This window comes from Enhydra lutris, unplaced genomic scaffold, assembly GCF_002288905.1.
Source record: "Enhydra lutris kenyoni isolate GAN:26980312 unplaced genomic scaffold, ASM228890v2 scaffoldscaffold56, whole genome shotgun sequence".
Taxonomy (NCBI): Eukaryota; Metazoa; Chordata; class Mammalia; order Carnivora; family Mustelidae; genus Enhydra; species Enhydra lutris.
In genome coordinates, this window is record NW_019154140.1 from 8,931,923 (window position 1) to 8,952,719 (window position 20,797).

At 36.0% G+C, this 20,797-nt stretch overlaps 1 protein-coding gene across 2 annotated transcripts in view; it reads left to right on the forward strand.

The window, feature by feature from the left end:
- LOC111157832 (La ribonucleoprotein domain family member 4) overlaps positions 1–20,797 on the forward strand; it is an 85,422-nt gene that overhangs the window by 21,035 nt on the left and 43,590 nt on the right. For both annotated transcript variants that reach the window (XM_022519506.1, XM_022519507.1), the window contains exons 2-8: positions 2,536–2,683; positions 3,325–3,477; positions 5,626–5,701; positions 10,386–10,522; positions 12,372–12,475; positions 15,215–15,325; positions 16,828–16,881. In XM_022519506.1, coding sequence (XP_022375214.1) covers positions 2,536–2,683; positions 3,325–3,477; positions 5,626–5,701; positions 10,386–10,522; positions 12,372–12,475; positions 15,215–15,325; positions 16,828–16,881 — 783 coding nt within the window. The remainder of the gene's footprint in view (positions 1–2,535; positions 2,684–3,324; positions 3,478–5,625; positions 5,702–10,385; positions 10,523–12,371; positions 12,476–15,214; positions 15,326–16,827; positions 16,882–20,797) is intronic.

Sequence of the window (20,797 nt, forward strand, 5' to 3'; positions counted from 1 at the left end):
TGATGTCATAGGTTAATAAACAGCAATTTTTTCTTTGATATAGTAGTACCCCTTTAGATTTTATGAAATATGGTAATGTATCTTTATCATTTTGAATAGCCATGTAATACTTAGTGTATTACTGTGTATACGCTAAGTATAATACTGAGTGTGTCATTGTTTCCTTTATTTCTTGTCTGTTTGACTGGGTTATTTCCATTTTTGGCTCTTATAAATCGAATATGTGAGAATATGAGGTGTACCATCTTTTTTTTTTTTTTTTTAAGATTTTATTTATTTATTTGTCAGAGAGAGAGAGAGGGAGAGAGAGCAAGCACAGGCAGACAGAATGGCAGGCAGAGGCAGAGGGAGAAGCAGGCTCCCCTATGAGCAAGGAGCCCGATCTGGGACTCGATCCCAGGACACTGGGATCATGACCTGAGCCAAAGGCAGCTGCCCAACCAACTGAGCCACCCAGGCATCCCTGAGGTGTACCATCTTATACAGTCTCTGTTAAAGAATGAGTGTGCCGGCTGCCTGAGTGGTTCAGGTCATGATCCTGGGGTCCTGGGATTGAGCCCTGCATTGGATTCCTTCTGCTTCTCCCTCTCCCTCTGCTGTTCCCTCTGCTTGTGCTCTCTTGCTCTCTCTGACAAATAAATAAAATATTTTTTTAAAAATGAAACACTAATGTCAGAGCTGGGTTTTGTTGTGTGTTTTTTTTTTTTTTTAAGGTTTTATTTATTTGACAGAGAGATCACAAGTAGGCAGAGAGGCAGGCAGAGAGAGAGGGGGAAGCAGGCTCCCTGCTGAGCAGAGAGCCCGATGCGGGGCTCGATCCCAGGACCCTGAGATCATGACCTGAGCCGAAGGGAGAGGCTTTAACCCTCTTAGCCACCCAGGCGCCCCCAGAGCCGGGTTTTTAATTCAGGTATGATTCTAGATTATAGGGGAATTTCATGGGACATAATTAATTGCAGAAGTACAGTCAGGCCTCCCAGAAGCTGTCTTCTTAACAACTCTGTCTGAGAGCTCTGCAGTTCTGCCTACCCAGAGGCCTGCTTTGATTGCCATGTTTAGTGTTGGTGATACTAGAAAGGCTTTTTTTTTTTTTTTTTTTTTAAATCACCCCATGAGCCAGAGCCAGTGGTAAGAACTCCCTCTACGTAGACAAAATTTCTGACACTTAAATGATAAATTCACTTACTTTTCATGAAAGCTGAATTCCCAGTATCTGCAGGTCATAAACTTGAATAATTGATTCTTTGCCCTTTGAATTTACCTTCTGGTGCCTGTCATCCAGGGGAGAGGCCTAAGGCTGAGCAGATTGTTAAAAGTGATTTTCTGAACAGGGTGTAAGCTTTCTGAAAGGTCATTAATGCACTTGAGAAGGATCAAGTCCTTTTGTTTGGTTGAATGAGGTAAACGAAGTAAATTTAAATGATGTATGTAGAAGATTACTTTAAATATCAGTTATTTTGTGAACATTAAGAATATACACTTTCAGGACAAATGGAAAAACACAATCTAATAAAAGGCAGATTGCTGTTTTGGGTTTTTGTTTTTTGTTTTCTGTTTTTTTAAAGATTTTTAAGGGGCGCCTGGGTGGCTCAGTGGGTTAAGCCTCTGCCTTTGGCTCAGGTCATGATTCCAGAGTCCTGGGATCAAGCCCTGCATCAGGCTCTCTGCTCAGCAGGGCGGCTGCTTCCTCCTCTCTGCCTGCTTCTCTGCCTACTTGTGATCTCTGTCAAATAAATAAATAAAATCTTAAAAAAAAAAAAAAAGATTTTATTTTTAAGTAATCTATACACCCACCATGAGGCTCGAACTCATGACTCCACGATCAAGAGTTGCATGCTCTATCTACCAGCAGAGTCTGTCAGATGCCCCAGATTGCTGTTTTTGATTTGGGAAAAATTTCCAGTGATAGAATCATTCAGACTCAAAGATCTCTGTCACAGGATAAATGGCAATAAAAATTACATTCTCTGGAAAATCATTCTAGATAACTCAGTTTGCTATAAATACACACAAAAAAATAATGCTAAAGATCACTGAATAGTTTGAATACATTTTATGACATTTGCAAGTATATTGGGGTAAAGCAGCATTTCTTTGTTGATTGTTAATGGATATATGTTTTTTATTGTATAGGTAGGTAAATTTTATACATGAACATTTCAAGTCCATCTCTTTAAAAAAATTTATTTTCAGGGTGCCTGGGTGGCTCTCCCTTTGGCTCAGGTCATGATCCCAGGATCCTGGGATCAAGCCCCATGTCGGACTCCCTGCTCAGTGGGAAGCCTACTTCTTCCTCTCCCTCTGTTTGTGTTCCCTCTCGCTGTCTCTCTAAAAAAAAAAAAAAAGAAAGAAACTTAAAAGATTTATTTTCAACATGAGCCCAAAACTTTACAATTTTATTTAATATTTGTTATTAAATTACTTAATAATATTGGGGTTTCTTCATGTTCAAGTAAAATCAAAGTCTGTTATCTAAATTTGTAATTTTAATGCATTTACTTTTAAAGTTTACAAATAGATCATTTGATTATTTAGCAGGTAACATCTAAAGGAACTGGTTTAAATCCTAATGCCAAAGTATGGCAAGAAATTCCTCCTGGAAATAGTGATGCCACTCAAGTAACTCATGGAACTGAAAGCTCTTGGCATGAAACAGCAGCCACATCAGGGTCTCATCCTGAGGGTACGTCCTAAATGTTTCATCAGTACAAATCATGTTTTGGTTAAATAATGACCAAATCGGTTTATAGAACTTGGTGGTATATCTTTTGATTATTTGATTAAATGTATTTATAAATGTTTAACATGTAGTTTGTACACAGTTTTTACTTTTAGTATGAATGAATTGTCACTATTTCACATAGTAGCTTTATCTTTGGGTCTAGCATTTAACTCACTTATGATATGGTAGTTATAAATTAGTTTTGATATATTATCATTGGCAATGCTGTTTACTCACTGTTTGACTTTGGGTAAATGACCTAACATCTCTGTGCTTGTTTCTTTCATCTGTAAAACATTAATAATAATTACTTTTGGCATAGGATTTTCTTGAGAATCAAGTGAATAAAGTACATGAAGCTGCACGTAGATAGTACATAGATAGTGCTATATGAGTTTAAACTGTTGATAATCATTTTAGCTTGTCCATAATGGTAAACTTTAATCTTCCTCAGGAAGAGAACTCTTACTACAGCCATGTGGACATTATCTCAACTGGGAGAAGTCCTTAAAATCTTACTATAGAAGACTTAGTGTCCAGAGTTCCTAAAGATAGGATTTGAAGAATTCCTATTTACTTTCAGTATATTTTCTTTAATACAGGTAATACAGAGCTTTCAGATGATATGTGTAAGGAATATGAAGTAATGTATTCATCTTGTGAAACCACCAGAAATACTATAAGCATTGAAGAATCAACTGATGGAATGATTTTAGGGCCAGAAGATCTGAGTTACCAAATATATGACATTTCTGGTAAACTTTATGCTTTTATTGGTAAAACGAGCATACAGTACACTAGTGTTTTTCCCTTTACATTCTATCATTGTTCTAATAAAACTTTGGCATTGATCGATCCGTTTTCTTATTTGAAAAGAACTTTATGTTAATGAAATGCTTTGTTATTTTTATAAATACTGTTTTCAGATGACAAACATGAAACGTGATTTTAAAAGAATGTTTAAAGGTCCTATTAAAAGTATGAAATTAAAGATAAAAGGAAAAAATAGTCAATATAGTTAAAAGGGAACTAAATTATGATTTTTCAGAGAGCCCAAGTTTCTTAGTCTGTTAGTTGGGATCAGCGCAAGTTCTGTCAATTTCCCATTACTTTTCTTAGTGTGGAGTGCATTTACAAATGTGAAGTTGCAGGGATTAATTTTGAGAAAATGGCTGTATTATGTATGTATTAAATGGTTCTTTATGTATTATGTATGTATTAAATGGTTCTACTACAGTCCAACTTGTGAAATTTTTTTTTTTCACAATTATTTAAGTAGCATGTGTTAGTAGTTGGCTTGGATTTAAAATGGATGAGATTTAAAAGAAACTAAAAATGGACCAAAGACCCCAACTACCTAACTTAATTTTTCTAATTTAAGGGATCTCTTTGGAAAACAAATGTAATAGGGAGTGCTCTATTCTATTGCTGCTTAGTTCTGTGACTTCAGTCAAGATACATAAACCTCTATCCTCAGTTTCCTTATTTATTATAAATATTTAGACTAGATTTCTAAGTTTTGTCAGCTTGTGAGTTGATTTCTGAAATGGCATGGGTGGTATTTCTATATACTAATTTAAGGTGGTAGTTCTTCTCCCTACTTGTGGTCTTAATATACCTAACCACTGGGTATTTTAAACATAGAGTTGGTTTTAGTATTTGGTTTTAGTAATGTAGCAACCAGTTGGTATTTTAATAAGTTTCCTGTAAAGACATTGAAAAGTTAAATGAAGTTATTGCTCATTTTTAGGTAGCACATTTGGGTGGTTGAATTTTTTATTAGAAGGATTGCATATACATAGAAATAGAATGCTTCTTATATTTATTTTTACTGTAGTTAATCTAATATCTACTATCATTTTCAATCTTGAATACTAAGACAAGGTAGTGGTAAAATCATGCACAAAATACTTACCTTTGTATACATTATGTTGTCTTTATTTAAAGGAAATTAGCCTACTTAATCACTAATGCTTTTTTTAAGAAGAGGACAGATTACATGCTTTGAGTCTGTAGTGTTTTATGTAAGATTCTAATTAAAGAGTGATGGTTTTCTAGGCTTGAGTTCTGAAAAAAAAAATCTCGTGTTCTGGGTTTAAATATTGAAGGCATAGAGGGCATTAGAGCTGTTTTAATCTTTTGAATGTTTGAGTGTTTTAAATATTCCTGGGAAGATAGAGTGCTCTATAATCAAGGAATGAAAAGAGTATTAAGAGATAAAAGTTGAAGTATGACTAATCAGATTTAGTACCAAGAATGTAGATATAGATACATATATCCCAATTTATTTAGCTAGTCCCTTCTTATTTAGATTACTATTACTTTTGTTCTTTGAGCTTTCATTAAAGGAATAAGTAGTTACAACATTTTTAAAGTTTTTAGGGTAGTGTTTTACAGTAAGGTAGCCAAGTACCTTTAGTATTAATGGTGCTTTGTTCATTACTTGATAAAATAATTTTATTTTATTTTTTTTTAAAGATTTTATTTATTTATTTGACAGACAAAGATCACAAGTAGGCAGAGAGGCAGGCAGAGAGAGAGAGAGAGAGAGAGAGAGAGAGAGGAGGAAGCAGGCTCTCTGCTAAGCAGAGAGCCCTGTGTGGGGCTCAATCCCAGGACCCTGGGATCATGACCTGAGCCGAAGGCAGAGGCTTTAACCCACTGAGCCACCCAGGCACCTGATAAAATAATTTTAAACTGATCTGAAATCTACCTAAAGAAAGAATAGATAGGTTAAAATTAGTTAGACTTTGTTAGAATTAAGTTGGACTTTAAAAATAATAGTTTTGTAAATTTTAATTTGTGTGTACTTCGTGACATATTCTGAGCACAACTCTATGTAATGTTTATTGCCTATTATGGTAATTTATTGTTAACACTTTTCCTCTGTTTTCTACCTTCAGGAGAAAGTAATTCAGCAATTTCTACAGAAGACCTAAAAGAATGTCTGAAGAAACAATTGGAATTCTGTTTCTCCCGGTATGTTATTCATATTTTTTTATTGAGATTTCTCATTTTTTGAATTGTTTGGTTAGTAGATGTAAAATACCTGTGAAATAGAGTGGAATAATGGTGGTTTTAATTTCCTTCAGTAAAGTACTTTCCTTATTTTTTGGTATATTCTTTATTATATTTCCTAACTAAATTTAAAGATGTAGTCTCTAATTGGATATGCAAAGGATCTAGTCTTAGTAGAAAGGTAATGAAATACTGGATTGGATTACTTTTGTTTTGGCTATTGGATACTTTTCCTATAAACATATTCAGGTTTAGGGTTCTCAAAACAGTGGTTATCTTTTTCCTTTTTTTTAAGATTTTATTTATTTATTTGTGTGAGTGAGAGAACATGCAAAGCAGGGGGAGCAGCAGGCAGAGGAAGAAGCCAGGCTCTGTGCAGAGCAGGGAGCCTGATGTGGGACTTGATCCCAGGACCCTGGGATCATGACCTGAGCCAAAGGCAGATGCTTAACTGACTGAGCCACCCAGGAGTCCCTGCCTTTTTTTTTTTTTTTTAAAGATTTATTTTCGAGAGAGAGTATGTGCATGGGGCAAGGGGAAGGGCAGAGGGGAAGGGAGGAAGTTTGAAGCCAACTCTGCGCTGAGCACAAGCCTAAAATGGGCCTCAGTCTCATGACTCTGAAATTATGACCTGAGCCAAAACCAGGAGTCAGACACTTAACCAGCTGAGCCACCCAGGCACCCCTTGAGATGTCTTACTTACTGATAACAATTATGAAGGCATATTTATAGTCTACATGTCATAAAACTTCAGTATTGTAAAACTGCCCCTTCCAAAATAAACAGAAGTTTTGTGCTCGCTTCGGCAGCACATATACTAAAATTTGGAACCCAAATAAACAAGTCTGGATATGTATGCAAAGGTAATGCCTTCAGTTATTCTTATATGTGGTGAGAGGTAGGACTGGTAAACCAAAAATTTTTCAAGCTAGAAACCTTGAATTTTATCAGACTTCTTTATGTCTTTTTTTTTTTTTTTTTTTTAAATTTACTTTTTAAGTAAACTCTATGCCCACCATAGGGCTTGAACTCATGACCCTGCAGTCAAGAATACCATGTTCTACCGACTGAGCCAGCCAGGTGCCCTTAGACTTCTTAATTTCTTTACACATAATATATATACTCTTGACTCAGTTTTAATTGATACTTTGTTCTACATAGCTCCTCCTTTTTCCCCTCCTTTTTTGCCTTTGTAGTCTTTGTAGTTTAGTACAGAATAAAACGATGAAAGTGGAAGTTTCTGTTGTTAGTCGTTTGTTCCTGCAATAGAATTCATTTTCTGTAATATACTTGTCATAGTTATTTAAAAATCTTTGCCTACTGATGGATCATTTGTATGTCTGCTTATATTTGAGTTTTTTCTCTTGGTTCTCTGTCATAATTTTCTGCCTTTTTGCATGTCTTAGAAATTTTGATTATATGCTAGACGTTACATATAAAAGCAGCTATGAGCTGCAAATGACAAGATTTTTCTCTCTAGACAAGATTTGAGCTTTCTTACAGGCAGAAGCGGATTGATTACTTCAGTCCAGTCAGGAATTGAGCTGGGTTAGGACCAAGCAGCCACTTTAATTAGACTCAGTCTGCTTCGGATTTATCTCTGTTCCTTAGGCATGATGTCTTTAGTTTTTTGATTTAGGAGTTGTCTGTTTTCTGTTACCTCAATCCTGAAACACCAAGGGAGATTTAGTCCTGTTCTTGAGGGGTTTGAGATTAGCTCTTTAGTTTCTTCCCCTGTAACCCTCAAATTCTGGCAAATGTCTTGGGAGATGGGGGGAGACCTGTCTTGTGTTTGATGCAAGTTTCTTCCTTTCACTGGAACTTCCACAAAACCGCAGAGATGTTACTCTGCCTTTTCAGCCTGGTTCCCAGTCTCCCACCTTCCTTCTTAAAGCTCAGGAAATGTTATGTGGGGGTAAATCTCCTGTACGTTAGGAGCTCCTTTAGTTTTCTTTTTTCAATTTTTTTATTTTATTTTTTATTTATTAATTTTTTTATTTGATAGAGAAGATATCACAAGTAGGCAGGCAGAGAGGGGGAAGCAGGCTACTCGCTGAGCAGAGAGCCCGACATGGGGCTCAATCCCAGGACCTTGAGATCATGACCTGAGCCGAAAGCAGAGGCTTAACCCACTGAGCCACCCAGGCAACCCCACTCCTTTAGTTTCCAATTCATAGTGCCAGTCCTGTGCAACTGCCTAAAGCTCTGCTAGTTTCTCCCTAGTCCCGGATCTGCAGACCCCCTCAGAAAAGAAAGGTCATCTTTCTGGAATTTTATTTTGTTCTTGTAGTTTCTGTCCTTCATCTCCAGAAATGTGATTTTTGTAATTTAGCCAGGCTTTTTTAGTTGTTGCAGTAGGAACACTGGTTTGTCACGATCTACCACAGTTCAAACCAATTACACGATTGACGCTTGTGGCTTCACAAAATTGTTACCAGTACCTATCAGGTGTTAGTCATGAGTAGTCAAATCACAAATGTGACTTATACCCGTTAATTTGATATGTTTATTTGATATTAATTTAATATTCTGATGAGATGAAGTTTAAGAGTTTGACCAAGGTTGGGGCACCTGGGTGGTTCAGTCAGTGAAGCATCTGACTTCAGCTCAGGTTATGACCTCAGCATCATGGGATGGAGCCCCACATCAGGCTCCGCACTCAGCATGGAGTCTGCTTCTCCCTTTCCCTCTGACCCTACCCCTGCTCATGTATGATCATGCATACATGCACTCTCCCACTCTCTCTCAAATAAGTTAAAATCTTTTTGAAAAAAGGTTTGGGACGCCTGGGTGGTTCAATCATTAAGCATCTGCGTTTGGCTCAGGCCATGATCCTAGGGTCCTCGGATCAAGTCCCACGTGAGGCTCCTTGCTCAGTAGGGAGTCTGCTTCTCCCTCTACCTCTCCTCCTCTGTGCTTGTGATTACTCTTTTTCAGACAAATAAAATCTTAAGAAAAGAAGAAAGGTTTCACCAAGTTTTTATAAGAACAGATATGCTGAAAGTCAGAGTTGGTTCAGGCTACAACTTTTTAGTTGTGTAAGCCTGGGTGGCTTATTCAGTTTAGTGTCTGGCTCTTGATGTCAGCTCAGGTCGTGATCTCAGGGTTGTGAGATCATACCCATGTCGGGGTCTTGGGCATAGAGCCTGCCTAAGATTCTGTCTTAGGATTCTGTCTCTCCCTCTCCCTTTACCCCTCCTTCTCCTCCCCTCTCTAATAAACAGCAAAAAAAGGTGTTATTACTATATTACTATGTTCCTCCTTTTATGCTAAAGTGAGTTTAACCTTTGCTGGTATCTTCTCTATTATTTTTTGCCCCCAAAACAATCTGTTGACAATTGTAATTTTTTTTTTTTAAGATTATTTATTTATTTATTTGTCAGAGAGAGAGAGAGAGCACAGGCAGACAGAGTGGCAGGCAGAGGCAGAGGGAGAAGCAGGCTCCCCACAGAACAAGGAGCCCGATGTGGGACTCGATCCCAGGACGCTGGGATCATGACCTGAGCCGAAGGCAGCTGCTTAACCAACTGAGCCACCCAGGCGTCCCGACAATTGTAATTTTTAAAAAGTAATTGCTACTGGACAGCTGGGTGGCTTAGTGGGTTGAGCCACTGCCTTCAGCTCAGGTCACGATCCCAGAGTCCTGGGATCAAGCCCCGCCTCAGGCTCTCTGTTCAGCAGGGAGCCTGCCTCCTCTTCTCTTTTGCCTGCCTCTCTGCCTACTTGTGGCCTCTGTCAAGTGGATGAATAAAATCTTTAAAAAAAAGTAATTGCTACTTTATTTTAACAACACTTGAGTGTAGAGACCTTTGGCCCTACCCTTTGCCAGGCACTAGGGCCTTGAAATACATTATGAACAACAAAGATTTTTTATGGAACCTATGTTCTGGCTGGAGGAGACAAAACAAACAAAAATTTTTTTTTAAAGTGAAGTAAACAGTTTAGAAGTGTGCTAAGTGATAAGTGCTATGGAAAAAAATTTAGAACCCTGTAAGCAAGAGAAGGGGAATCAAGACTGCTTGGGTGGTTTCAGTTTTAAATAGGGTCACTGAGAAAAGGGGCTTTTAAGCAAAAACTTGAAATTATAACTAGACTGCTTCAAAGATCTAATGTGAATAAGACAAATGAGTATGATTTTACTTCAGTTTGTTACATAAGATTTTATATGTAAGATAGAAATGTTTAGATCTTTTTTAGAAATGTATCTTAAAGAATCTTTTAATTTTAAATGTTTTAAATTTAAGTAAAAAGTCAAACATACTTAAACAAAACAAACATTCAGAAATTTTAAATCCTTTACAGTTAAACTCCATATGCATATTCTAACATCAATGATAAAGTGTTTATAAGATGGAGCTACACTGTGTGTAAATTTTTATTAAGCCTCCTTCCATATCAGTATAATTCCATAAGGTTCTCTTGTTCAAAACTTTTGGGCATGATGTATTTGTGATTCAGAAACATTATGAAAGTTGTTAGAGTATCTTTGTTATGTATTATATATTTTCATAGTTCACAGTGTTATTTGCTGTAGCAAAATTTTGTTTAACCAGACTTAATGACAGAAGTGAATAAGGGACCTCTTTAGATGATTTTTGAGAATTCTTTGCTTTATGGGACTCTTGCTTTTGTTTATTCCTTTCAGAGAAAATTTGTCAAAGGATCTTTACCTGATATCTCAAATGGACAGTGATCAGTTCGTACCAATTTGGACAGTTGCCAACATGGAAGAAATTAAAAAGCTGACCACAGACCCTGATCTAATTCTTGAAGTGTTGAGATGTATGTAAATCATACCTTTTAGCTTATTTTTTATTTAAAGTCAAAAAGCTAAGTTTTCTTTTGATTTCTGGTCAAGCAGGGAATTTTTTGTTTTTATTGGCCATTTATTTTTATTAAATTGTAGTTGACATGCAATGTATTTTTTCAGGTATACAACATAGTGATTCCACAATTCTATACATTAAGCGGTGCTCACAGGCAGGGAATTGTTAGCTCCCTGTTTTTTGTTATTCTGTTCCAATAATTTATCTTTTTATTTTTACTGACTTGGTATATAGCTTCTATATCAGTTCTGTACCTTGGTTGTTCATCTTGATACCCACTTACTCAAAAATAAGCAATTAAATCTCAGTTTTCTGGGCTATTAGAAAGTTATATGTATCATTACTGCATCTTCTAAAGCATTGTTTCAAACTTTTGAACCCAAGTAATAAGTACATTTTACCTTATAGCCCAGTACACACACCACATATCCCTACACAACTGAAATGTTAATTATTCAGATTAATACTAAATGCTTGGAATTAACTTTTTTCTAAATTGATTTCACAATTTAAAGAATTGCAGTCTGTAGTTTGACAAATACTTCTCTAAAGTTTGGTAAAGAATTTGAGGTTTTAAGCATTTTTAATGGTGTTTGTGTCTTGTATCAGGATTTCTTGCTAACCTTTCTTAGCAGAACCTTGCCAAAGTTTTTTTTTTTTTTTTAAGATTTTATTTATTTATTTGTTAAGAGAGAGATCACAAGTAGGCAAAGAGGCAGGCAGAGAGAGAGGAGGAAGCAGGCTCCCTGCTGAGCAGAGAGCCCGATGCGGGATTCAATCCCAGGACCCTGAGATCGTGACCTGAGCCGAGGGCAGATGCTCAACGCACTGAGCCACCCAGGCACCCAAACCTTACCAAAGTTTTAACCACTTGATCGAATAAAGGCAGCTCTTCACTGTTATATGAAATATGTTGTTGAAAATGTTTAAAAGTTAAATATACCAAGTCCCATAATGGGCTTTTATGAGAGTAGAAGATTTCCATTCTCAGAGAGCTAAAAACATTTATGAAATCTCTTTTTGTGCAGTGGTTTCTTAAAAAAAAAACCCAGTCTTGGCATCAGAAAAAAATCAGCCAAGAGACTAGCAGAATCCTCTACCTCGGAGGGCTAGAACCTAGTACCTAAACCCAGCTCTTCTTCCCTGTCCTTTTATTCTCACTACTTACTTCTTCAGAGAGATGTGGCATATTATCTCTGAAGGGACTAGAAATAAAAGTTTTGGTTAGATAATACTATCTTCATTAGATATTTCCTCAAAATCAGCATCTAAAGGATGGCTTCTCAGTGTGTATAATAGTCTGTAAGAATAAATTGTTAAAATCGAAGGAAAGTTATAATCATTTGAGTTCAATTCTTGGTTTTAAGTGCCTCTTAGACTTGAATTTTAAGAAGAATTTGTTTGTATGTCAGAATGCAGTACTGTAGTCCAGTTACAAGAGTGGAATGCAAATACACTGATTAATACACTTCTTATCTCCAGAAATCCAGAATTCAGTAATTGTACACAGGGTAATTTTACCTTGTTAGTTATGTATTATATACTCCTGTAAAGTTTTTCAATGCCAAGACACAAAGTAGGTACTCTATATATATTTGTTCAAAGAATAACATTTGACAGTGTTTCTTGTATATTAATTTCAAAATATTTTGTTACAACTGTAATCTTTGGTTCTACAATTTAATTTATTGAGGATATTAACCTCTGCTAATTTATTCACTTGGAAATAGAAATGAATAGTTTTTAATGGCAATATTAAAATCTCACCTTGTCACTTTTGAATGAAACATTTTTTTAAATTTCAGCTTCTCCTATGGTACAAGTTGATGAAAAGGGCGAGAAAGTGAGACCAAGTCATAAGCGTTGTATTGTGATTCTTAGAGAGATTCCTGAAACAACACCTATAGAGGTAAATTATTAAGCATTGTTAAAGTTAAGTGTTCTTTAACTGTTTAAAGTGAAGATAAACGAAGTGTAAGTCAGTGCCCTCATATCAATTATGTGAATAGGATAAATTTTGTTTTGTAAATTCTGAAGCCCTGGAAGAGTGGCACAAAGGGAGGAGGAAGATGATAATTCCATGTTCTTAGAATGGTAGACTGAGTATTGCCGTGTTACTAGTTCTCAGTTTGTTCATTTGACTAGCAATTAAAATATAAATAGGCTCTTTTGGGAACTTGAGGATTCATCTGAAAGAATACACTTAGGAATGAAGAAGAAAAATATAAGAGTCAAGACTTAATTCTGTTAGCCGGCAAATATAAAGCAGAGTTGTGGTCATAAATGTGGTGTGGTACAGGTACAGGAATAAAATAATATTTGAATGGAACAATATAATCCTGAAATAGACTCCTTGATTTAGTAATGAATTTATGATAACATTTATTTAATAGATTCTACCAGGTATTGTGCCATGTACTTTATGGTAATATAAAGCCTAAGGTTTTGTTATCTCTGTTTTACAAATAAAGTAACTGAGCCTTAGTATAGTTAAATAACTTGCCTGAGGTCACATGGCCTGTTTGAATGACAGAATCTGATTTGAACTCGCTCTCTGTGATTCCAAAGCCCATGTTTCTTAGCCAGTAAACCATAGGACTTCACACTAAGTTGGCATGTTAATGATAATAAGTTAAAGATGGAGAGGACTAATTAGTAGCTGATATGTGGTAATTGGTTAGCCATTTAAAAAAGAATTTTTAGACTTGCCAGCTAACAAACTTGGCACATTAGTAGTTAATCTTTTTGCCCAGATTCATTCAGTATTAACTCTCCAGAATGAAGATTTCCTAACTTAGAAACAGTGAGAGAAATTAGAAAAGAAACTGTCACTATAGAGATGTTCTATTTAAAATTATGAACTATATGTCAAAAGTAACAAATTGAAAGGAAAATTGCACAATGGGAAGAATATTTGCATTATTAAGAAACAGTGTAGAATATATGAGCCTGAACTCTAGAGCCAAGCTGCCTGGATTTAAATTCCAGCTTTTTACTTGATAGCTCTGTGACCTTGCGTTAGTTACTTAACCTCTTTTGCTTTGGTTTTTTCCATCTGTTAAATGGGATAATAGTAATAAGTAACTCATAAAATTGTGAGATATAAGTGAATTAGTATATAAAAAACTTAGAGCAGTACTTGGCATGTAAAACAGATCTAAGATTAGCCAGTACTATCATTTTTATAGTTATTGTAATTTATATTCTGAATACATAAACAGGTCACACACATGAAGAGCAATAAATGAAAAGGAACAAGGCAGCAACATACTGTTCATTAAAAATAGTAAAGGAAGTGCAGATGACTAAGATAGCTAGAGAGAGCCTAGGCAGTAGTCCCTGAAATGCACATTAAAATGAGAGATTTGGGGTGGTGACGAAAGATTACTATCAGGTAGAACAAATTACTTTAGATCCAGACTTCTTTTTTTATACTTGGGAAAGTTAATCTGTAAACATATACAACTCTTCCTAAAGAATAATAAAGGCTAAAAATAAAAAGATCTAAATAAATAAGTCAATTCATTTCACAGAGAATTAGAAATAGTTAGAGAATATCTATGGATTTTTGAAGGTAGAGAGCAGTGGATGGCAATCTAATAGTTCCACAGATAGTTCTATAGAAATATAATTCTGAACTGGATGAGAATTTTATTAACTGAACTTGGTGATATTTCACCACTTTCACTAATGTCACAAAACTCGGCTGGTTGCACACTACTTATTTCGAGTAGTATTTGACCCGAGCAAATTTCATCATAAGTAGAGATGTTATTTTTTTAATTCAGTGTAGTAAAAATTTGAGGGAGTTAGAATACAGGTTAGACTTCATTGTGAACATTGATTGTCCCATCAGCTTAGTAATTACCTTTTTAAAAATGGATACCTTGTGATATTTTGGTATTTTATGGGCATTTTAGCCTAGTAAGATTCTTTATGTTTGGGAATTACTAGTTATTAGTGAATTTCTCATTGAACTCAAATAGGTATTAAACAAAATGGAGTTTGGAGGCATACAAATCTGGGTTTGAGTTCTTGTTTGTATAGTGTGAGTAGGTTAAACAGTTTGAGCTACCATTTTCTCACCTGTAAAGTGGATATGATAAGATCTTTAAAACAGGATTGTTTTCAGGTTAAATCTATGTCTTATCCTGCATGGGATTTCAGTAGATGTTTTCTTTCTCTCTATAACCGTTTAGAGATACTAATGTTGACTTCCAGTTGTTTTCTTTCTTTTCTTTTTATAAACTTCCTTCAAGCTGTTAAACTGTGTTAAACACAGTTCTAAGTTTTGGTAATCGATTTTTTTTAAATCATATATTTGTTACAGTTTTCAGTTATTGAATTTCAGTTTCAGTTATGGAAAAGGGAAGATACTTTTGCACAGAGTTCCTGTCTGTAACTCTGGTGTAGACAGAGCATCTGGATTGAATGAGAATGCATCCAAATAAATACTAAGCACTAGAAAATGTTAATGGAGGATACTTTTCATTTTTTGGATAATGGCAGGTCTAGAAAGATTGTACTGTTAAGGAAAATTTAGCTTGCCACTAAGAGTGTGATGAAATGCTTCAGTTTTGCTGATATTAAAATAAGATTCTATCTCTAAATCATATATAAAATTTACACTAAAGTTTTTCTTTCTTAGGAAGTTAAAGCTTTGTTCAAGAATGAAAACTGCCCAAAGGTGATAAGCTGTGAGTTTGCACACAATAGCAACTGGTATATCACTTTCCAGTCAGACACAGATGCACAGCAGGTGAGAAGAAAACTTTTCTTCTGATTTGAAGTCCTGGTGGTAAAAGTAGTAGTATATTTTAACTGAGAAAATATGTGCTCACGGCAGTATTTGTAAAGACTATTGAGCACCTTGTTCACCTTTTTGGTTGTGCTTCTTCTTCTTTTTTTTTTTTTCTTAAGATTTTATTTATTTAGGGGCACCGGGGTGGCTCAGTGGGTTAAGCATCTGCCTTCGGCTCAGATCACGATCTCAGGGTCCTGGGATCGAGCGCCGTATTGGTCTCTCTGCTCAGCGGGGAGCCTGCTTCCCTTACTCTCTCTCTCTCTCTCTCTCTTCCTGCCTCTCTGCCTACTTGTGATCTCTGTCTGTCAAATAAATAAATAAAATCTTTAAAAAAAAAAAAAAAAGATCTTATTTATTTATTTGACAGAGAGAGAGAGAGATCACAAGTAGGCGGGGGGGGGGGGGGGGGGAAGCAGGACCCTGATCAGGATCATGACCTGAGCCGAAGGCAGATGCTTAACCCACTGAGCCACCCAGGCACCCCTTGGTTGTGCTTCTTAATTGGCTTCCTTTCTGATCATTTTCCTAAAGCTTTTTCAATTTCAATTTAAGAAGTTTATTTCCTATCAGTAAAAAAATTAAAACAATTTTAAAATTAATTTAAAGATTGGGAACCATGTACTCAGTAGTTGGTATTTCTAGTACGTACATACTAGGCCCACAATAAGTACGTAACTTCCTTTCTGATTCTTGGAATTTTGATATTAATGATTTTACTTTTGTTGTCATGTCCAACTTAAAGAGTAATAATCCCTTGAAACAAAAGAAAACCAAAAATATATCTAATAGCATTTTAAAACCACTCACTAATTGATTGATTTTTAAAGATTTTTTTTTTTTAATTTATTTATTTGAGAGAGAGACAGTGAGAGAGAGCATGAGCAAGGAGAAGGTCAGAGGGAGAAGCAGACTCCCCATGGAGCTGGGAGCCCGATGCAGGACTCGATCCCGGGACTCCGGGATCATGACCTGAGCCGAAGGCAGTCGTCCAACCAACTGAGCCACCCAGGCGTCCCTGATTGATTGATTTTTAAAGTAAACTCTACCCCCAGTTTGGGGCTCGAAATCATGACCCCAAGATCAAGAATTGCATACTCCGCCAACTGAGCCAGCGAGGCGCCCCTCTGGTTTTTTTTTTTTGTTGTTGTTTTTTTTTAATTATTCATCTTAGAAAACTGTCTGATTAAACCATTATATGTAGTGAAATTTGGGGTCTATTTTGACTTTTGTGCATCTTTTCCTGCATTAATCCATAGTAGCTAATATACAGTAAATGTGAACTTATGCTGGGCTGTTTTTACTTTCTCATTCCTTATCACCTGCATAATGGAATTGACTTCAGAATTTTTTATTGTTTAGTTTGGACATGATTGCTAATAACAAAATTTGGTAGAATAAAAATGGCATTAATGAAATGTTTGAATGCTAATAAAAGTTCCTTTCTGCTTTGTTAACAGGCTTTTAAATATTTAAGAGAAGAAGTTAAAACATTTCAGGGCAAGCCAATCATGGTAAGAAAATATTTGTAAGTATAGAGCTAGTGTGAAGCCAGAAAGTTTTTGTTGCTTGTCTGTTTGAGAATTTAAAACACATACGCATGATAATGGATAATAATAAAACCTGCAATGGTGTTTTTTTTTTCCCTGCAATGATTTTAAAGAAATTTTATATGATGTGCTAGAAAATTAGCTGTTAGGGTATCAGTTATTTCCAAAGGCCTACCTTTAGAAAGCATGAAGTTTTAGTTAGATGCTGATTGATAACTTTTAAGATAATTAAAATGAGGATTAGGGATAATTTTTTAGTAAAAAAGGTGGAAAATGTTCTCAATATTGTCACTCTCATCTCAAAATTAATTGCATCACCACACTGACGTTCATCTGCTTGGGAATCTAGAAATTATTGATGACACTTGCTCACTGTCTTTACAGGTCTTATCTTTTCTCAGATCCCGTGGAATCTACCTTTATAACTTGTTTCAATTATTACTGCTTTGTTTAGGCTGGAACAGTTAGAGTACCTTTTAACTCTTATGCCTTTAGCTTTTCCCCCACTTTTTCATTCTCCCGTTGCTACGAGAACTACCATCTAAAACAGAGTCATGGGGCACCTGGTGGCTCAGTTGTTTAAGCATCCAACTCTTGATTTTAGCTCAGCTCTTGATCTCAGGTCATGAGTTCAGGTGCCACATTGGATTCCAACATACTTTTAAAAAATAATAAATACATAAAATAGAATCCCAAGCATTCACTTAATTTGGTACTTCCGGTTACTTTTACATGCTACTTATTCCATATGTAATGCGGTGATTATTTGTGAATGTAATACAATATTCTTGCTCTGTTGAGCTCTTAATGTGTATCAGTTTCTGTTCTAAACACTTTATTTATATAGAGTCATTTAATTCTTACAAGAACTTCATATGGTAGGTACTCTTGTTTTCTCCATTTTGTGGTAAGGAAAGTGAGGTAATGAAAGTTACCTACCCAGTTTCACACAACTAGTAACTAAAAGAACCAAGATGAGAGAGGCTTACATTTATTAAGAGAATGTATATCAGGCATCGTTCTAAGGACTGGACATATTTAAATCTCATTGTTGATGTGTGATAGATGGTATTATTACTTTCTACTTGAGAGATGAAGATACCTGCCATTTGTCAATCTATTTCCTCTGCTTCCTATTATCTCCCTCCCCTACTTGAGGCTATAAAGACTTCTAGGTCTTCTGGTAGCTTTAAAATTTTATATGTCAGATTTGGGTCTTTGATACATCTGGAATTAATTTGATATACAGGATATAATAGGAATCTAATTTTTTTCCATATATGTAAAGGCAGGTGTCTCAACACCAAACAATTTGTTGAATGGTCTGTGCTTTCACAACTTGTGTGTGATGTTGCATCTATCAGATTTGCTTTAGGTTCTCTATTCTATCAGTCTTGTTTTTTTTGTGTGTGTTTTTTTTTTAAGAATTTATTTATTTGGGGCACCTGGGTGGCTCAGTGGGTTAAAGCCTGTGCCTTCAGCTCCGGTCATGATCCCAGGGTCCTGGGATCGAGCCCCCATCGGGTTCTCTGCTCAGCGGGGAGCCTGCTTCCCTTCCTCTCTCTGCCTGCCTCTCTGCCTACTTGTGATCTCTGTCAAATCAATCAGTCAATCAATCAATCTTTTTAAAATTTTTATTTATTTGACAGAGAGTGAGAGAAGGAGAGAGCACACAAGCAAAGGGAGAGGGGGAGGCAAGTTCCCTGCTCAGCAGGGAGCCCAATGGGGGACTGGATCCCGGGACCCTGAAATCATACCTGAGCCGAAGGCAGAGGCTTAACCCACTGAGCCATCCATGTGCCCCATCAGTCTTTCCTTTATTGAACCAATACCACTGTTTTAATTATCATAGGTTTAGAATGTCTTTATGTACTTGAGAAAATCATCCCTCCTTACCCATATTTTTTGACTGTCTTGGTTATTCTTAGACCATTTTTTCCATATGACTTTTAGAATGTCGAATATTAACAAACCATATTGGAATTGTGGAATTTTATTTGATTTATTGGAGACAGTGGCAGTTTTACCTTGTATTATTCAATATTATGGTAGCATCATAATTTCTCTATTAATTGAGGTCCTTTGTGTTTTATAATTTCCTGAAATTTTGTTGCTTTTCCCCTCTCCCTGGTATCTTAGTAATCTTTATTTATTTATTTATTTATTATTTTAAGATTTTATTTCTTTATTAGAGAGGGAGCAAGTGAGAGACAGATAACAAGCGGAGGGGGAGGGGCAGAGGGAGAAAGAAAGAAGTAGACTCCCTGCTGAGCAGAGAGCTGGGATCATGACCTGAGCTGAAGGCAGATGCTTAACCAACTGAGCTACCCAAGTACCCCAGTGATCTCTTTAAAAATGTCACTGTCTGCAGGAATCTTGCTGAATTACTTTATTATATCTAATGGAGAATATCAGAGAGTATGTCATCTACAAATAATCATTTTGATTACTCCTTATACCTCCCATTTCTTACAGCTGATTGGGATTTTTTTTTGAGATCTTAGGTATAATGTTAAAAAACATGTATCTTCGGACACCTGGGAAGTTTGGTTGAGCATCCAAATTGTTTCTGGCTCAGGTCATAAGAGATTGAGCCCTGTGTCAGGCTCTGCGCTCAGCTAGGGAGTCTGCTTCTCTCTCTCTCTTCTCCCTCTGCCCCTCCCCAGGCCATGCGTGCATGCATGCTCTTTCTCTTTTTCTCTAAAATAAATAAATCTTTTTAAAACATACATACTTCGTTATAAATATTATTATTTCTCTGCCATTTTGGCTTTTGTTTGTGGTTCCTTTAATTAACCATCACATAGCAATGTTATTGCTAGGAGATTGACAGATTCACATTAATTTTTGTATCATTCATTAAAACCAAATGACCGGAGCGCCTGGGTGGCTCAGTTGGTTAAGCGACTGCCTTCGGCTCAGGTCATGATCCTGGAGTCCTGGGATCGAGTCCCACATCGGACTCCCTGCTCAGCAGGGAGTCTGCTTCTCCTGCTGATCCCTCTCCTCTCATGCTCGCTCGCTCTCTCTCTCTCAAATAAATAAATAAAATCGTTTAAAAAAAAAAAAAAAAAAAAACAAATGACCTAGCCCAGAAAGACAGGTGCAGGAGCCAGAAATCCTATATTCCAACCCTTGATGCTGCTTTCAGCCCCAAGCTCTTTGATCTTGGACATGTCAGGTTACCTCTAAGGACCTGGTTTCTTTCTTTGAGTATGCATGCTTTTCATTTCTGAGATTCTGTGATTCATAAGCAGTGATCTTGGAAGACAAAGGGATTAAGTGAATAATGTTTGTCCACCTGTTGATAATTTCATTAAGAAGCGGTGCTTCATCCTGTTTTAATTGACTTTCTATGACTTTGAGAATATTAAGTTTTATTTCAGTGTCATCTAGATGATATATATTATAGAATATGTCATATAGAATATATATTTATATATTCCTCTTATATATTTTAGACTTTGAAGTGTGAAAATAATACTTGTATGTCCTAAGAAAGTCAGGCAGTATTAATTAATAGTTAATTCAGTCTCCCTTTTCCAGATTCCTCTAGTCCTTTCCCCCAGAGGTGATGAGAGTGTTTCTGTATCTGTGTAGGAATTTTCTTTCTTTAATTGATTAAGAATGTACAGTAGACCCTCTTTTGCTGTTTTCAGTTAATAGATCTTTGTGGTGGGGGGAGGGCAGGAGGGGAGGAGGAACCCACCATGAAAGACATACAGAAAACAAATACCTAAAGTGGAAAAAGTATCTTTCCATATCAGTAATTACTTTAATGTGAATTAAACTTGTCCATATTTACAAAAATTCTATTTCCCAATTGTCTAGCAAATATTTCACATTATTATAATGTGAAGAAGTAGTCAAATGAGTAAGA